General features: G+C 42.1%; 1 protein-coding gene across 6 annotated transcripts; it reads right to left on the bottom strand.

Annotated features, from left to right (window-relative positions):
- Positions 1-683: 683 nt before the first annotated feature.
- nap1l1 (nucleosome assembly protein 1 like 1) lies at positions 684-16,027 on the bottom strand. Of its 6 annotated transcripts, XM_020714317.2 has the most exons (16): positions 15,874-16,027; positions 13,835-13,873; positions 13,569-13,697; positions 11,076-11,178; positions 9,572-9,713; positions 9,334-9,426; positions 9,075-9,203; positions 8,881-8,952; positions 8,674-8,813; positions 8,408-8,553; positions 8,305-8,324; positions 7,613-7,735; positions 6,767-6,799; positions 6,643-6,693; positions 5,163-5,199; positions 684-1,886 (listed from the first exon to the last, which is right to left on the bottom strand). In XM_020714317.2, exons 1-15 carry the CDS (start codon positions 16,010-16,012, stop codon positions 5,194-5,196), a joined length of 1,365 nt encoding a protein of 454 aa, XP_020569976.1. In that variant the 5' UTR covers positions 16,013-16,027; the 3' UTR covers positions 684-1,886; positions 5,163-5,193. The 6 variants fall into 6 exon arrangements, with proteins under 6 accessions (XP_020569976.1, XP_020569975.1, XP_020569974.1 ...); XM_020714316.2 differs by lacking the exon at positions 5,163-5,199 and having other exon boundaries at positions 9,346-9,426; XM_020714315.2 differs by lacking the exon at positions 5,163-5,199.
- Between the last annotated feature and the right edge of the window lie 1,290 nt (positions 16,028-17,317).

Raw genomic sequence — 17,317 nt, forward strand, 5'->3', positions numbered from 1 at the left:
ATCTTTCCGAAAGTTCATTTTTAGTTTTAGCCAACAGTCAAAATCTCCAAACACGCCTGTTTGAACTTGTGTCCACTGAGCTTCAGCTGGTAGGTGGGCTTAAACCTCCTTAGGGTGTTATGGTCTCTTGTAAACAGTAATACATGTGATTGTTAGTGGGTGAATAATTAGTGTAGAAGTGCAAAAAAAAAAAAAGAAACATTGAGAGAATCCATGGAGACTTATTTATGGAGACATCCAACTTGTTTTTTTTCTCCGAGTGCTTCATCATTTAAAATATATTTTAAATAAATGAAGCCATTTAAGGTTGTGTTAGATTAGAATTAAACCAATTTCCAAAATGTTTATAAAATAAAATATATTTTACTCTTAACTGAAAGAAAAAACTAAACCAGAAAGAAAAGAAAAAAAGTTTCACCATCTTCAAGTCTCTGGATTAAAAGTCTTTGACCAACTTTCCCCATCATCAGGTCACAGCATCTTTACACATTGATGTTCATATTGAAGTTTTAATCAAACTATAGAATTTACAGGCTGAAGTTGCTTTTAAAGGCTTATCTAAAGACCAAGTTCCTGAGATTTAATTTTATTGCTGGAATGTTCCTGAGATTACTGATGTGCAGCAGCGCCCTCTGCTGGCCAGCAACACTAACTGCAGAAATGACTTCAGTCACAAACCAACAGCGCGTTTTACCAATTTATTCATGACCATACACGAACATTGAGTACATTAGTATTTTTGCAGCATAGCATTTTGCCTCGACAACAGCTGAACAGAACCTACTCCCGGAGGATGAGGCGACCTGCCCCCAACATGTCTCACACCACCTGGGAGGGTAATATTGCTATTTTTGGTTCAAGGACAACGAGGGTGAGGAGGGCTACCGATCATTGGCCCAGATGGGGGGGGGGGGGGGGGGGGGGGGGGGGGGGGGGGCAATTATCACACCTGCCCTCCCGTCACAGTGATAAACCAGATAGGGGTGAGAGTGTACCACCACCATTGGGTGGTCAACCAGAAGCAGCGAGAAAAATCAAGGGATATCTGAAAATCTGAGCATTTCCTCCAGACTCCTGTGCTACATTTACTTAAGCAGTTCCTATTCCAAACCCCCACCCCCCACTTTGACCTCTGGAGAAAGCAGAGGACGTGATGGCAGCGCAGAGATGAAAGGACGCTGCTGGAGCACTGCTGTGCACAGATGTGAGGACAGCGGGCACATGAGAGCCTGAAGGTTAGCGTTTGGTGTCCCTGAACCACCTTTCCCTGGAATTCTCTGGAATGTTTGATAAAGGGGCTTCTTGGGTTTGATTCTGCTTACTGGAATGTTTCAAGCCAGCACAAGGAGCTCCCAACTGGAAGGATGCAGACCCCCCCCCCAAATCACCTCTGGGACTGAGAATGCTACAATGATTTTTTTTTCATGTGCCAAAAAAAATCCCCCTCAGAGGAACATTTAACCTGGGACAACCATCCACCCACTCCTTTGGTCAGAAGCACAGCCGTTGTCGAAGAGCAAAACGACAAAAACATCACAGAAACCCAAACGAATTAGGAATAAGGTCATGCGGAGTTGTTCTCCTGTTCCTTTACTGTACAGAGGAGAGGAAAACAGGAAAAACAGGGCTAGTAAAATACTATGTGAACTGAGCCAGACGGCTCCCAGTTTATCACCGGGAAGATTTGTAACAAAAATCTGGAAACCTTTGCTTTCAAATTCCCTACCAAGAAAAATACAAAACATTATAAGGCGATAAGTAACTATTTTAATCCGTTTTTCCTTTTTTTGAAGAAGTTTAACAAGCAGTTACAGTGCAGTTGATCCTCATGGCAGCCAGACAAGGCCTCACTGTTGCTTGCACTCAGCTGGGGGGGCTGCATCCTTCTGCAAGAGACCACAGGAGACGGCGGGGGTCAAACAAAGCCTCAGAAAACCACCAGGTCCACACAGAAACAGACATGCTAACACAGACTTCAGCAGACAAATTCAGGCCTAAACATTTCAACGTTTGCCCGCTCAAAGCACGGACATTATGAAAAACAATGGATGGGGGGGGGGGTCCTCGCTCACACGCCTATACTGTTTTAACGCTGCGACTCAAAAAAAAAATAAGGAAGAAACCTCCACACAGCTAAACGGTTTATTTGTGTGGATTAAAGACCAACTTCAATTATCTTTTGATCAATTTTCAAAGTATATCAATATATCAAAAAGATGTCAAAAAAAAAAAAAAAGGTATCAGAGCCAGAACAGTTATTGTGACCAATAGACTGAAAGCTGTTTATTTCTCTATAGAAGTCAATGGGATTTTTGCATCTTGGAGCCAGCGGCTACTTCCTGTTTGCAACGCCAGTGGGGAGGGGTCACTCTGTCCAGTTCTCGTATACAGTCAATGGCTATGTCCAAATTCCTTTCCTATCCCCTAAATACTAACAAAATTCTTTTTTAAAGATTTTAAAAGCAATTGGGACATTTTTTTTAAATGGCAGATTTCTAAGTGAAAATCTGATCAATACAAACATTCTAGGACTACTATAAATCCGCTGAGTTCTGATGATTAAAATGTTTATTTAAAAAAATACATTTAAACACCTTTACTTCACAAAACTATTCAAACGTGATGCATTGTGGTCTATATTTGCCAATCTAATGAGCATGGATGCATACTGAATTTTTGCAGAGACTTCTGGAAAATTTCGAGGGCACTTGATTTTGAAATTGTAGATTCGGACACCACTACAAAATGGTGAATGCACTAGGCATGTCAACTTGATGTGGAGAAAATGAAATAATGCATTTTATTCTAATGAACTTAAGAAAAAAAACAAAGAACTAAAGCAGATGTCGACTAATAGACTAAAACATTGTCAACACTAATTTGGTATTGTCGATATGTCTTTTGTCATTTTAAATGATTTTAATAACCATCAGCCATAAAGTCATTGGGATCCTAAAGCACAACAGGGACATTTGGAGGTGGTGTGGCCATTCCTGAACCATAGAAGACGACTGATACAAACCTGCGTTTCCATGCTGCATTCACACCAGCCGCATGTGGTGTGATGTACACACCGGATCGGTGCGAGACTCGTAGGTAGGGAAAGGGAAAAGATTCTCTTTTTGTGAATTTACTGTTAATTAGAGCTTGTCTGCTATCTACAAAAGGAATAGACTTGATGCACAAAGGGAAAGCTGTGCAAATCCCACAAGTCTTGCTCAGACCTTGTTTTCACAGCTCTGTTCCTATAAATGTCTGTGTTGGAGTCATATTAGTCCGACCGGACACTAACTGTAATTATTAATCTCCTTCATGATCACGTTTACAATTGTTTTGAAGCGGACGCCACAGACACGTCAATACTAAATCAGGGTCCCCGATTGGTCAGTGCTGAGTCGCTGCAACAGCGTGAAAATGTCCAACCGGTTGAAAAATGCCCATCACCTTACGTAAACAATCATTGACTAATCAACTTCGGAAATAATCGTTAGCCTTGGAACGCACTCTTTAGTAAGAAGGAATTCTGACTGATTCTGAAGAAAAAGATTTTAAAAGTGTGTCTACACACAACATTTACCACCAAAACCTATTATTGAATCAATGCCATAGATCCATACTATACAGTGTATATCGCGTTCCACCTTTCAGTCTTCTCAGCATGCCTTTATTTTATTTCATTTATTTTAAATAACAGCACTGTTCTGCATCCTTATTGTCTGTAGACTGTTAATCTCTGCTGTATCTCCTGTACAGTATTCAGCTTTCCAGAGTTGCAAAAACCTTTGATCGCTATCAGAGCTTTGTTTTCATTCTATAATCCTGGACTTCTATGGTTTGAACTTTGAGAGTTTAAGCAATAGAGAAAAGTGTAAAAATGTCTGGGAAAAAGAAATAAAATAAAATAAACTATTTTGAGGATTTCATCCATTCGGACCCTCAGAGCCTCCAGAGTGGGTAAACAAAAAGAACCGGTCTCTGCTCTCTTAGAGGAAACATCTTTTTTACTGTTCTCCCTAACTGAGTAACAAACTGAATGCTCACACACTCACTTGCGCGTGTCTCCCATCCTCCTTATCCTACACATGCTAGCGAAGAAACACAGACATTGCCTCTTCCTTCTACATATGTGTTAGTGAAAACACCGCTGCCTTCAGCACGCACACGCGCGCACACATGCGTCTGCTTTTTTCCTTCGTATTTGCACTAGCGAAAACACCGGCTTAAGCACGGTGTGTGTTAAAAAAACAGCGGGAGCAAATCCGAGTTAGTTTTGATTCATTTTTTTTCTCAGCGTAGCTGATAGCTGCAGTTCAAACAGGGCTTCAGCCATTTTGTGAACAATGTTGTGGGGACCCGAGGCTTGGCCCCACCTATGGACACTAAGACTCATGGGAAGTGTTGATTCCCACACCAGGAGTTAGGTGGCTGTGAAGAGAAGTGAGGCACGCTCATGTTGCACTGTTTATGTGTTCAAAACAAATAAATAGTTATGCTTGTACAACAAGATGAGAAAACTGCCCCTCTGCTAACCCCTCCCTTACTGAGAATGGTAGGGGTCATGAGGTAAATGGGGCGCAGGTAGCTTTCTGCTGCAGACAAGTGAATGCCAAATAAGCGTCAATTGGTCAGTACATATCTTCCTCACTACCTTCTTCTACACCCTCTACAACAAATCAGGCGCTCCGGCCCATTGGGCGCCCCCTACAGTTTGGAGAAAATTTAAGACTTTTAAGTGCACCTTATAGTCGTGAATATATGCTAATTATTTATTAAAACCGAAAGTCTTAGTAAAGCGCGCAGAGCAGACGTTCTGTTAACAGGTTTTAGATGTTTTGCCTGAAGCCTGTGATCACTGAAAGGAAAATGGAGCTCAACTGAAAAACAAACAATCTGACGCATTTATGGAAGAATGGCAGCAAATCCTCATTCTGGAAGAACCAGCCTGAGTTGGTGAAGAAGGGAAATCAAACACACGGGTGCAGACACTCCCCTCCTCATGGGTTAGTCGGAAACAAACAGGTGGGTTAGTAATGTGGGTTGGGGGCGGCGGAAGGTGAGCATACACATGTGGGATGGGGGTGTGAAGGATCCGAATTAAAAGCAAAGACACAGCAGCCATGTGGAGTATGGTAGTAAGCTGAGAAGTCACAAGCCGTACCTACCGGGACAGGGTTATTTTTCTACAGTCACCACTTAAACCTAGTAAGGAAAGATGTAAAGAGTCGCTGACAAGAGATGCAGAAGTAGCTGAGATGAAGAAACATTTATGAAGAAAATAAAAAATAAAAATCAGCAGAATACAGAATGTCAAACCTGCTCAGCAGCTCCACCATGACGCAGAAACTAAACCGCTGCAAACTAACATCTGCTAGGTTCTCACTGAACGCTGCAAACTAACGTCTGCTTATACCTCAGAGTACGCTGCAAACCGACGTCTGCTAGATCCTTTCTGGAAACTAAAAACTAACATCTGCGTAGTCCTCTCAGGAAGCTCTTACACTAGCCAAGACCCTGCCAACGTTGCAGCATGGTTCAAAGATCACAACATGTGACATGTGAAGTCTAAAAAGGCAGAGGTGGACAGCATGACTGCTTTAAACAAACAAGTCACTTCATCCCACACTCCAAACGTGAAGTGGTAAATCCTACTTCCGCTTTCCTCCCAGGTTTAAGTTAACCTGCTGTAGACACCAATAGACATTGCAGAGGATCAAAGTTAGCGTGTGCTGTGGTCTGCTGTGTGATCATGTGACTAAAGTTGGTTTTTCTCAGACAATGCAAAAAGCTGGAGAGGTTCAAGATTCAGAGTTTGTCAGCAGTTGAAATAAGAAATTTTGCCAACTGATGCCAGGCACTATGGGTAATCTTTATAACATATCAAGAGTTGTGTGGAAGCAGATTATGAGATCTGAACTCTGGTACTCATGACCCTCCCATACAGCAAGATAAATATCAAACATACATTTCACAAAAGTGGAGAAAAAAAGGAACGAAACATTGATTGAACCAAGTTTACATGCTCATCATCTAAATTAGAAGTTAACTTGCCACCATACCTCTGAGAAAACAAATTCAAGATTGATATCTAGTCACTTCTCTGGCAGAATTGTTTTGTTGACAACAGCTGATCATGTAAACAATGCACCTGCAGACCGTTTCAGAACCAGAACAAAGTCCTGACTTAAGCTAAAGCCCTGAAGTTAAGGACAGTCTGAAACTGGGGGTGACATTCAGTGACTGATCACTGCCTAACAACCGTCCATCTGCAGGATTAATACAGCTTTAACTGATGAAGACGAGTTTGCCAGCGTCTTTAGTTTCAGGCTTCAATTCAGCTTTTTTTAGTAGCATGCAGAAATTCCCTTTTACAAACTACGATTTTTCTGAAGCCATCAAGATAAAATTTCGATTTTTCATTGTCAAGTTCAGATCCCAACACCACAAGCTGAAGCAGAGCAAAGCTGGGACACACAAGACATGTTTGACAGCATGTATTCTGGGAGCCTGCAGCCCTTCTCCACCTGCAGCTCAGGACTCGCACAAACTGTGCCGAGGAATACAAGCCCGAGTCCACAAAGTGGAGAAGGGTGGAGTAAGGACCTCAGGATTGCAGACATCTTAAGATCCAGGCTGAGTGCTCACCTTGGGATCATAATCGGGATCGTTCTCTTCATCAGCTTCCTCTTCACCCTCCTTAAAAACAGACAGAACATTCAAGCCAAACGGTTTCAGGAAAACTCATTAAATTCATCCTTCTGGTCTTTACCTCATCATCTGCCTCCTCTCCTTCTTCATCATACTGTAGAGAATTAAAAACAGTGCTCAATTTAAGTTTCACTGAAAATGCTTACGCTTCAACAATGTAAGTGACAAAGCTCAGCTGACCACCTGCAACACAAACAGAACTTCAGAACATTTTTGTGTTAGTGGTGGGTCAGAGAAACCTCTACATTCAAACATATTCAGATTGATTATTTTCTTCTGCACTGATAAGGCATAAAAACAGTGAAGAAAAAAGTAATATTCTAAAAACAATTCTTTTTAGGGTGTATTTAGACTGGAAAGTCTGTTGGTTTTCATAGAGTCCTGAACCCTTTGGTCTGTATTCACACTGTCGTCAAGGGGACTTTCCTCATTTGAACTAAAGGTTGTAAACAAACTTTGTGATTAAGGAGCTGAACGTCTGTATCAACGTCAGGTATCAATTTCTGATAATGAACAGGTTGTTGTGTATTATTCCTAACTTATTGTTCAGAAATAACAGTGTCTGAAATCAAATACAAAAGCAACAATTCTGGGATTAATTACCTAAAACTCTAAACAGAGGAAATTACCAAAATGGGACTTAAACAGTGACTTTTACTCTTTAAGAATGTCTGTTGAAATTTAAGCAGTGAGTATAAAAAAAAAAACAATTAAAATAAAGTCTCTTTTCTTGTGATGGTTTCAACTTTCTCACTCCATAACATACTGAATCTTCTAAACTCCTGAGTGTTTTTAGACACTGACAACATTGTTTTTGTGGGACGATTCCCCTTTTTCCGGGACTTCAGTCTGTTTTTATGCCCAACAGTGTGGGGTGAAAAGCCCGTCTTCACTTCACTTCACTTACCTCGTCGTCGTCGTCTTCAATGGCCTCGCCTGTGAAGTACAGAATTGCCCGTGGCACGATGCGCTCACGGATGAAGTGGCCGATTTCAAAGTCAGCAGCCAGGATAGCCTCGGAGTCTTCGTCCTGAAAACAAACAGAGCAGAAACTTTATAGTTATGGATGACTTTGCATGTCTTGAGCCAGAGCTCTCCATCATGACAGATCTTCGTTCAGCCGAAGTTCTACCTCAAAACTAAAACCAGCCAAAAACAAAGAACAGCAGGAAGATTCGCTGGAGAGAAATGAGAACTGGATTTGATTTTATAAATTAAAGAAAATGAGGGAAATCATTTCACACCGAACTTCACCAGATCAATCAAAAGTTTAACAAGTTTGTGTCTTTTACAAACTAAGAGCATGCATGTGCTTGGGTCTTCATTCTTGTTTTAGACAGCTTCAGGGAGTGGGGTCATCGCCTGCAGACTCACAGGACAAAGCACCCTTCAAGTTCTTTAACAGGAAATAGTTTCATATTCAAAAGTTTGAAACAGTAGTTATTTATAAACAAATTCAGTTTCCTCTCAAAACAAAAAAGTTTTTTTTTTTTTACGATGAAATAACTGCAGACAAAAGGCAGGGACGGTTGTGTTCAGGTCAGCAAGTCCAGCTTTTGGTGTTAAATAGTCAAATAAAAGAAGAAATATGGAACTCACCAACTCTCCATTTTCTGGAACTGCAGACACAAAACCATCCAGTCAGATCACAAATGGAAAAGTGAAGTTTTTCAAAAGCAGAGCAGTGTGCGGTCACGCTCACCCTCAGGGGGGCTGAAGAAGTTGAAAAAGGAGTCATTGGGGACGGTTTTGGTGACTGTCCTCACCGTGCCGCGGCCCTTGTGCTTCTGCTTCTTCTTGATTGTTTTCAATGTAACGTTTTTGCCTTTGGTCCAGTCAATGGTGCAGCTGTGGAGGGGAGCAGCAGACTGATGACAATGGTGCCATTTGAACCAAAGGGAAACTCAGAACTGCAGAGGGTTGATTCTGTTTGCATCAAAAGTCACCAGAGCGCTCGCCTGGGCTCACCCTGTGCAAGACATGATTTCTGGACCATCGAAGGAAAAGGGGTCGCTCTCATCGGGCTCAGACCTCATCTTGTAGGTTTTAATCAGGACTGTGTTTGTGAAGAACTCGTTGGGCTCGAAGTAGAACTCTAACGTAAAGCTCTGGGGAAAAGAGTCAGGTTAAAATACGTTCACGTACGTTCAGGGAGATTAAGGTGGCGTGACTTACCATTGGTTGTCCTGGGTCAGAAAACTTTACTTTAATGTCTTGTAAATGTGTTAGTATGGGCTCATCGTGCTCCTGATGGGAAAATGAGGAGCTCATTAAAAAGAGATTTCTGGAACATTAACAGTCTGACCAGCAGGTGGCAGACAGTAGCTTCCTCCACAGATGGAGTGACCCACTTTCTGTGCAGAACCCACCTGCAGCATATCACTGAGCAGGTCCACATTTTTGAAAACTGTTAGCCAGAACTCTGGGATGCCTTTGGGGTCCTCCTTCTCCTCGTCTTTCTTCTCCTCCTCCAGCTTGGCCTTTTCCTTCATTTCTTCCTGTTGGGAGACATTTGCTCTTCAAACTGGATTGTTCTGAGCTCAGGAGAAAGGACAGAGCCACACTGATCACTGCAGGATTCATGCAAATCCACAGACTGATTCAACAATAGAAATCTGTCATCTGTACCTGCTTACTTACTGTGAGCTCTTCCTCCTCATCTGCTTTCCATTCACACTCCTCATCTGTGGGCTCATATGCTGCTCTCACTATGTCGCTTCTCTGTGCAGTAAAACAAAGTCTCAGCAAAATTTCCAGAAGAACATCACAGACTCTCTGAATGAGCTCATAACTGCTGTCCTGTCCCAGAGGCTCCATGCGGGAGGCTGCTGTAGACCAAAGTCCAGCAGATGCAGAGGGGACTTACTTTGTCAAACAGAGGCTGGTACAGAGCCGCATATTTTCTCTCCAGTTCGTGAACTTCTTCATAGAACTTGGCCTCGATGTGAGCGCATTTGACCTGGAGGTTCTTGAGGGCATTGACGCGTCTCTTCACAACCTTTGGTAAACTGTGGAGACAGACGGAAAGGTCCTGAAGCATTCCTGTCAGTAATCCAGCATGACTCGTTCCGATTCCTCTTTAGACTTCAGGACCAAATTGCTACTCGTTTTCTGGGAAATTCTGGATTTCTTTGGAGACATTTTCAAAACCATTTTTACACTTGGAGATCACAAAGTCCTCTAATACTAACTTGAAAAACTAAACTGCCGGACCTTGAAAGTAATCAGTGACTTTGCGTCTTTTTGGTCTTCATGACACAGATTTCACTTCCAAGCCATCACCTGTCCATCTGCTTCTTCACAGGGAAGTTTTACTTGTCAGCAGGTGAATGACACTTACCTCCCTGCCAACAGTAACACAGCATAGCACAACACCAAACAGACCAGATTTTGGAGTCCGTTGGTCTACTCCTCACTACCCTCTGTTCCAAAGCTTTTCTATAAAAGACTTCAGGGATTTCAGAGGTGAAGCTCTTCCCACAGCTTTAAAGTGACAGTGTCTCTGAGGAAGGAGCAGAACATCCTCCTGAGCAGACGAGTCCTTCACTCTTCTAGTGCCAACCTTTGGTGTGGAGCTCTTAAACCAAAAAACTCTGGTTCAAAGAGGAGCGATGAAGCTCAGTAGCCATCAGCTTGTTAATCTGCTTCCAAACACTCCAGAAGCTTACCCATCAGTATCAAACATCAGAAGAAGGGAAATTGTGAAATCTGCACCATCTGACTGCATGCTGGCAGAGGCTGAACATCTTGAATTTCAGACGGCATTACAGTTCCTTCACAGAATACAAACGGAGAGCAAGGAGCTTAATTATTTTTTACTCCCGCATAATCCCAGCCCAAAAGAAAATGAAAGGAGTTCTGCAGACCAGCTGCAAAACCAAGAGTTCAAGGAAGCGACACATCTGCATGTCAGCCCGACATACAGGATTTATTTCAGACAAAGATTTTCTGATTACAAACTCAAACGAGCCTTCATAATAATTCAGTTTAGCACAGACTCGAGGAACAGCACACTTCTTAGACCTGGGACTCGACAGCGGAAGATTCCATCATCACAGACTGCTACTGAACAGAGCAGATCAGGGGAGACGCTGGAGGAAACCTTCAGAACCTGCAGCTGTCTGCGGTGTCATTTGGAAACACAGAGCTGCACAGAAAGCAGTAGGCTCCACCAGACAGAGTCTTCTTAACTGGATGAATACAGAAATTATCAGCAAAAAAGGGAGTCCAGTTTAAACCCAACTGAAGGCAAAGTCCAAACCACTTTAGCCAAGATTTTCTTTTCAGCAGAGCAAACAGGATTTTTCAATGTATCCACCAAACAAGATTCATCTACTGTGGATGCCGATATGCTGACTTTCCTCACTCACCTCTCCATGTAGCCTGATGGGGAGCCGTTCAGACCGTCCAGCCTCTCCTGTAGAGCTGCTAGGATCTGTGGGTTCTGCATCATCTGCACTGTGAGCTGACGAGCTGCAAACAGCAGAAAAGCTCCTCAGATGAATGAAACCAATGTGCAGACACGCTCAGTAGCTGCAGTTACATGTGCAAAATGTGTCTGTTAGGATCAAAGATCAGATTAATATTGAACCGTGTACATGGGCCCAGAAAAAACGTAATCAGATTATATCAAAGGTTTATATACGCCACACTTTCGGATGGGGAAAAAAAAAAAAATCATAACACGCGCAGAACCATCTAAAATACCAGAAACAGCCATAGAAGAAGAAATAGTGAATTTTGTTGTAAAAAAAACAAACAAAGCTGCAGCATAGAGGAAGATTATCTAAATGTGCTTTTATGATTGTTAAAATTATTATTAAGTGTCTGTTCGCCCATAATTTTCTAAATACGTGCGGCCAGTGCTTTATGACTAAAGAGAATCTGCCGTGTTTGATAGAAATTTAGCACAGCTGTTTATTTCAGATACAGAAGATGAGGACTTTGATGGATGACTTTTGGATGCTGATTGATGACAGAAAAAACAAAAAAGAAAAATCACAAGCAACCCAGTTTTGCTACCGCTGCCTTTTTTGTAATAGACACTTGCATACAGGAAAAAAAAACACCCATAACTGAAACTGGGCCCTTTAATCCAGTGCTGTTTTATTGTAAGGAGAAGAGTGTGTTATTGGAAATAATATGGCTTTCATTGTTTGTTTGTGTGTGTATGTCTTGGCAGGTAAGTGCATGGTGTGGCTCTTTGACCAGAGTCACATGACCAACAACCTGATGCAGATTGTGCTTCTTGGTAGGAACTGGCTGCCTTGGTCACTGCACAGATGATGAGCGCTAGTACTGTGGCAGAAATTTGAACTCATCAGCTGTCAAAGTATTGTTTACATCCGTTGCCATGTTTTTGAATGATGCGTGAATTGGTTTGTTTCAATAGTTTTGCGCATATGTGTCATGGAAACGCAGCTCATGATGCCTTCATGAAGATAATGATGTTGGTCAAAACAGAACTACAGAAGATGTGCTGCTAGCTTCATTAGTATCGTGAGCTTTAAGAGTCTCTTCCAGGACAACCCCTCAGGACCTGTGAAAGTACAAACCATCAAAGGTTCCTTTTCAAGCAGTTCTGATTCATCCTTCATTTGGATGGAGGTGCAGAGTTGACAGGCTTCTTCTATAAACAAGCCCCAGCTGGGCTCTGTGCCTTAGCACATCTGTACGGTTTCTTTATCATGCCTGACAACTTAAGGCCCGTACACACCGGGACGAATATTCGCCAGGCGTTATTCGCCAGCGTTTTTCGCCACGTTTTTTGTGTTCACACCCAGGCGATTTTCGCTGACGATGAGTGGAGTGAACATGCAATTTCATTCCCTGACATTAGATGGCGTTTAATGTAAACAGAAATACTCCTGTACACAAGGTGGCGCTGCGCAACTTTACGCTTCTTAAAGTCGCTTTTCACTCAGAAGAAGAGAGCAAGTATTTACACGCTTGTCAGAATAATACAAAGAAAACATGAATATTTCAAGCATCAGTAGCTCCAACTGGTGCTTGGTTCGGGGATATTTTAGAATGTCCGTCATTATTTCTTCGCGGCAGTGTAGACGCTACTTGGCGTCTATCTTCTTCGCTGGTATGTGTGCTCAGCAAGGCAGTTTTGTGTTTGAGCGCCCCCAAGTTGTGTTTTACTGTAACTTCAGAAGCTCCAGACACGTGAGCAAAAGCGCCGTTCTCATTGGTCGAGTAGATTTCGACGCGACGCGTCGAAAAAAAAAAACGAACCCGAGGCGTTTTTTTTTTTTGACGCTTTAACGCCTGGCGTTTTTTCGCGTCGGTGTGCACACTCTCATTGGTGCCCTTTGTTTAGTCACGAGGCGTTAAACGTCGGCGAAAATCGCCGGCGAAATTCGTCCCGGTGTGAACAGGCCTTTAAATGAAGCTCCTGCGCTTCCCTGAGAGCACAAACAGCAGAAGAGGACTCAATTATTCCATGAATCCTGCAGGAGAGCTGCAGAGGTTCTCCCTGATGTTTCTCCTCATTGTTGGTGTGGAAAAAGCTAGCAAGTGCGTTTGTCATGAATGCATGACCCGCTCATCATCATGAACAATAATGACAGATCAGTCCCAGACAAACAGAACCACTCTTGAGATTCCAGCTTTGAAAGACTCTGGATCTGCAGGTGTTCTGGATGTGGCAGAACAGCTGCATCTTTCCAGGATCCATAATAATCCGATTACAACCTTGTTCAGAATGTAATGCACAAGCTCTGGCTCTCTTTAAATAACAGACTAGAAATAACATCAAAGTGCACCTCAGTGAGTCCACATTCCTTCAAAATAAAAGACTCAAATCAGTTACCAGAAAGCCAGAGGTTTTGCTGGAGCAATTTGCTGGTCAATAGTACCTTTGCTGTTTTCATTTTCCCCGGTCTCCTCCTCTTCCACCTCCTCTACATCCTCCATGTCTGCCGGGTCCATCTCAGTCTGGTCTTTACTGCTTGGAGGTGGGGGGTGGGGGGGAGACAGAGTGTTATCTATTAGGAAGGTTCAACAGCTCTCTGTCCCGAGCAAACCATCATCTACACATTCCAACAAATCCTGCAGATGATCAACCAGAAGGTCCAGGTGGCTCCCCACTCCCCACAACATGATTTGTGTCAGATCTACTCACTTGTCAATGTCTGACATGTTTGGAGAGTCTCAAGTGATGCTGGGAGGAAGCACAGGAAGAGGTTAGAAACCTGACAGCAACAAGTCCAACTAGAACGCACAACAGCACAGGAGCAGTCAGCCGAAGTTAGATCAAACTTTTGTTATAACATTTGAAACTGAAAGAAAGAATTTAACCCTTAGTAGTCTGGGACATTGACGGTTTTTTCTACTTTACAATTTACTCTTAATTTATCTTTAAATCTAATCTAATACTTAAAATTATTTTCTTATTTACTGGAAAAGGTTTGAGATCAAACAGTTTTCATGTTTTCTAACAATAAAACATGCAGAGACAAATTAAAAATGTATAAATCCAAAAACCAAGCGAAGACAAGGTCATAACTATATGAAAGATATCTTGAGAATCAGAAAAAGCTCTACTGAACTAAATGTTCTTCCAAGGAGTCTCACAATTGTGCGTCATAACTCTTATGTTTGCTTAAACACAAAAATATAAAGCTAAAAAAAGTTTGAAACGTATACATTCAATTTTGAATTAAAACCATACCGATTGAATGTAAACAGGTGATGTGATTGGAAACTCCAGTAAATTCACAGAATACAAGTGGCCTAACGTTAAATCGAATCAATTTAACCAACCAGATCGATCTGTCTGAGGTTAAGTTGTTAATCAAGTTGACATACACCACAACAACAAAAATTTTCCATATGAAGTAAATCGATAATTATTTTTGGAAAATACAATTTGGATAGCGACATGGTGCGTTTATTTTAATAAAAGTGCATCACAGCGGACAACACATGTGATGCAACACTGATCAGTCCATCATTCCAGTTCAATGTATGGAAACACTTTGGGTGAGTGAATTGGATTGTTCAAACTGAACAAAAACCCTGAATCAGATTGTCAACTAGTTATGATATGCATCTGATAGGTAAAAGGAATCCAACCCCTCTATCCACATCTGATCCCAGGTGAGCTGCATTCAGCCTTATCCAGCTGCACAGGCGAGTTCAGAGTCAGATGACACTTGTGGGGTCTGATCCTCAGATGACTCCCTGGATTAAAAATCTAGCAATGTGGAGAGTAATTCTTTTACCATAATCCAAGAGTCAATAACCTGCAACTTCAAATTTAAAATCAACGATTTAAATTCAAATTGAAAATTAGAATAAAATGTAGAATGAGATGACAGTTAAACTGAGGATTAGCTTGAACGTGTTCTGCGCAGAACCGGTGGAGAAGTTTCCTCTGGTACAGACCACGTGTTGCCGAGGTCTGACAAAGGACAATTTTCTGAAACTGCGTTTTTAAAGGAGGCCAAACGAGCCGAACCGTTAGCCTAAATCAGAACCCACGAGCGGAACATTGACCAACCAGAGCGGCTCCTGTCCCCGCGTCCGGCCGGCTCGGCTAGCTCGTGCGCCGTTAGCTTGATGCGCACTCTTCGGGGAGCAGCGAGAAAAAAAATAAAAAGACCCGCTATGACGGACGGTTCCGGTACCACACAACATGGACCGCTTTCAGAAGCGTTCCCGACGCTCCGGATCCACGTCAACACGCGTGATAATCATGCTAAAAGCTGCGTTAGCGCACTTTATTCCACAAGTCACGGTTGTAAACAACTGTTCCCCACCCTGATACCATCCTCTGAAAATAAGGTCACTCACCCCCCCCCCCCTTAAAAGCAGTGAATATAACCAGACATGTGTGGGCAAATGTCGAAAAACGACCTGCTGCGCAGGGACCGACTAACGTTTGGACAGAAAAGTGCAACAAATCCTGGCGAGACGAACAGACGGCGCATATATATACACAGCACAGTTAGCAGTTATTTTTCAGTTATTTTTATCGCGTGTAACACATCATGGAGGGGCCAGGCAATGGCTGCTGGCGTCTGCCTAACTTAGCATTAGCAATGGCAAAGCAGTCTTCCGCCGACACTTTCACTCCCATCAAGTGACAGAGCACGAATTTAACTCCCTGGACGGCGACAGGCGCGCGAGGCGCCGGCACTTGAGCCCTGTCCGCCTTACCTTCGCTGTGTGGCCGGAGACAGGACTGTGGAAACAGCGCTGCGCAGTGAGGCGGACCCGTGAAGAAAGAGACTTCGCTCTGATGGCGGTAAAAGGGAGCGAGATCCCGCCGTCTGCGCTCATATACTTGCGACGTCATCACGCAACCCGGCAGTCGCCGGGGCAACGCGGCTCATGGGAGGGGCTGAAACTGGGGTGCGGGGGGGGGGGGGGGTATGTAAAGTATATCTTTATAAACAGTCCATCAAGGCAACAAGAATTCTAAGTAAAATCATTTGAGCTCTTCCTCAGATTTCTGCATACATGTTCTTATCTGTCTCTACGGAGCCCTGGTCGGGACATTAAAAAGATGCTTCCTCAAAATAATAATTTGAGGCCACAACTTAACAAATGAACCTTTTCTTGCCACAATTTAGTTTTTGCGCAAACAAAGTACCATTTTGTGACATAAAAGTTTTAGTAGGAATTAATTACATTAAATTACTAATTTGTGCACATGAAAGGCTTATTTGGACATATAAAATTCAAATTTTTCTACACAATATTGTCATTTGTGCTCACAAAATGCAAATGCATTGCTAATTTTTGGCCATGTAATACTAATTTGTGTGCTCCAAATACTAAATTGTTGCCACAAATATTTAACTTCAGGGAATAATTTATTTACTGTTTCATGTCATGTCCAAGGTTCTGCAGTCTTCCAATCATTGTATTAATTGTTTATTATTTATTATTTTTAGATTTTAAAATTCCTCACTATTTATTTGTAATGATCCCCCCCCCCATTCCTCCAGAGAGAGAGGGGGGGGGGGCAACATTCTTAGCATCTCCGCCATTTAAACACTCAGGACGAACAGAATCATCTTCACCCATCACAGCATGCGGCTTTGCGACAACATTAATTATTGTATTGTCTTTCCTTATTCTAATGCTGTGTCCCTTTTTTTTATTTGATGTCTTAACATTGTCAAATTTCATTTGGACAAAAAATTCAGAATAAAACTTAAATTGTTCAATTTTTTTGAGTCTTGTTTTGTTTATTTCTCTAACCCCACCAATTTCTACTTCTCCTTTAGTTTTAGACCAGACTGAAAAAGTTGCTGGTGTTTTGTAGTGCAGATAAATTAGACTGAATACAATTGTAAATCATTTTAAAGTAAAAAAAAAAATAAGACTTTCAATGGACAATTTATTTGTTGTAAGAAAAAATTCCAAATATAATCCTTAAAATGCTGCCAAACTTCTCTGCTAAAGCCAAACACTATGTTTAATATGTATATTTTATATACAGTTTTATTGATGGAATTTGGCGTTCTTCAGTTTGGAGATCGGACTGAACAATCCTGTGACTTTTGCAGACATCCAACTTGAAGATCAGTTACATATGCTGACTGCAGGAGCTTTGCAATTAGGAGCTTAATTGTCTGCACCTACAGGCTCAGAA

This window comes from Oryzias latipes, chromosome 23 (assembly GCF_002234675.1).
Source record: "Oryzias latipes chromosome 23, ASM223467v1".
Lineage (NCBI taxonomy): Eukaryota > Metazoa > Chordata > Actinopteri > Beloniformes > Adrianichthyidae > Oryzias > Oryzias latipes.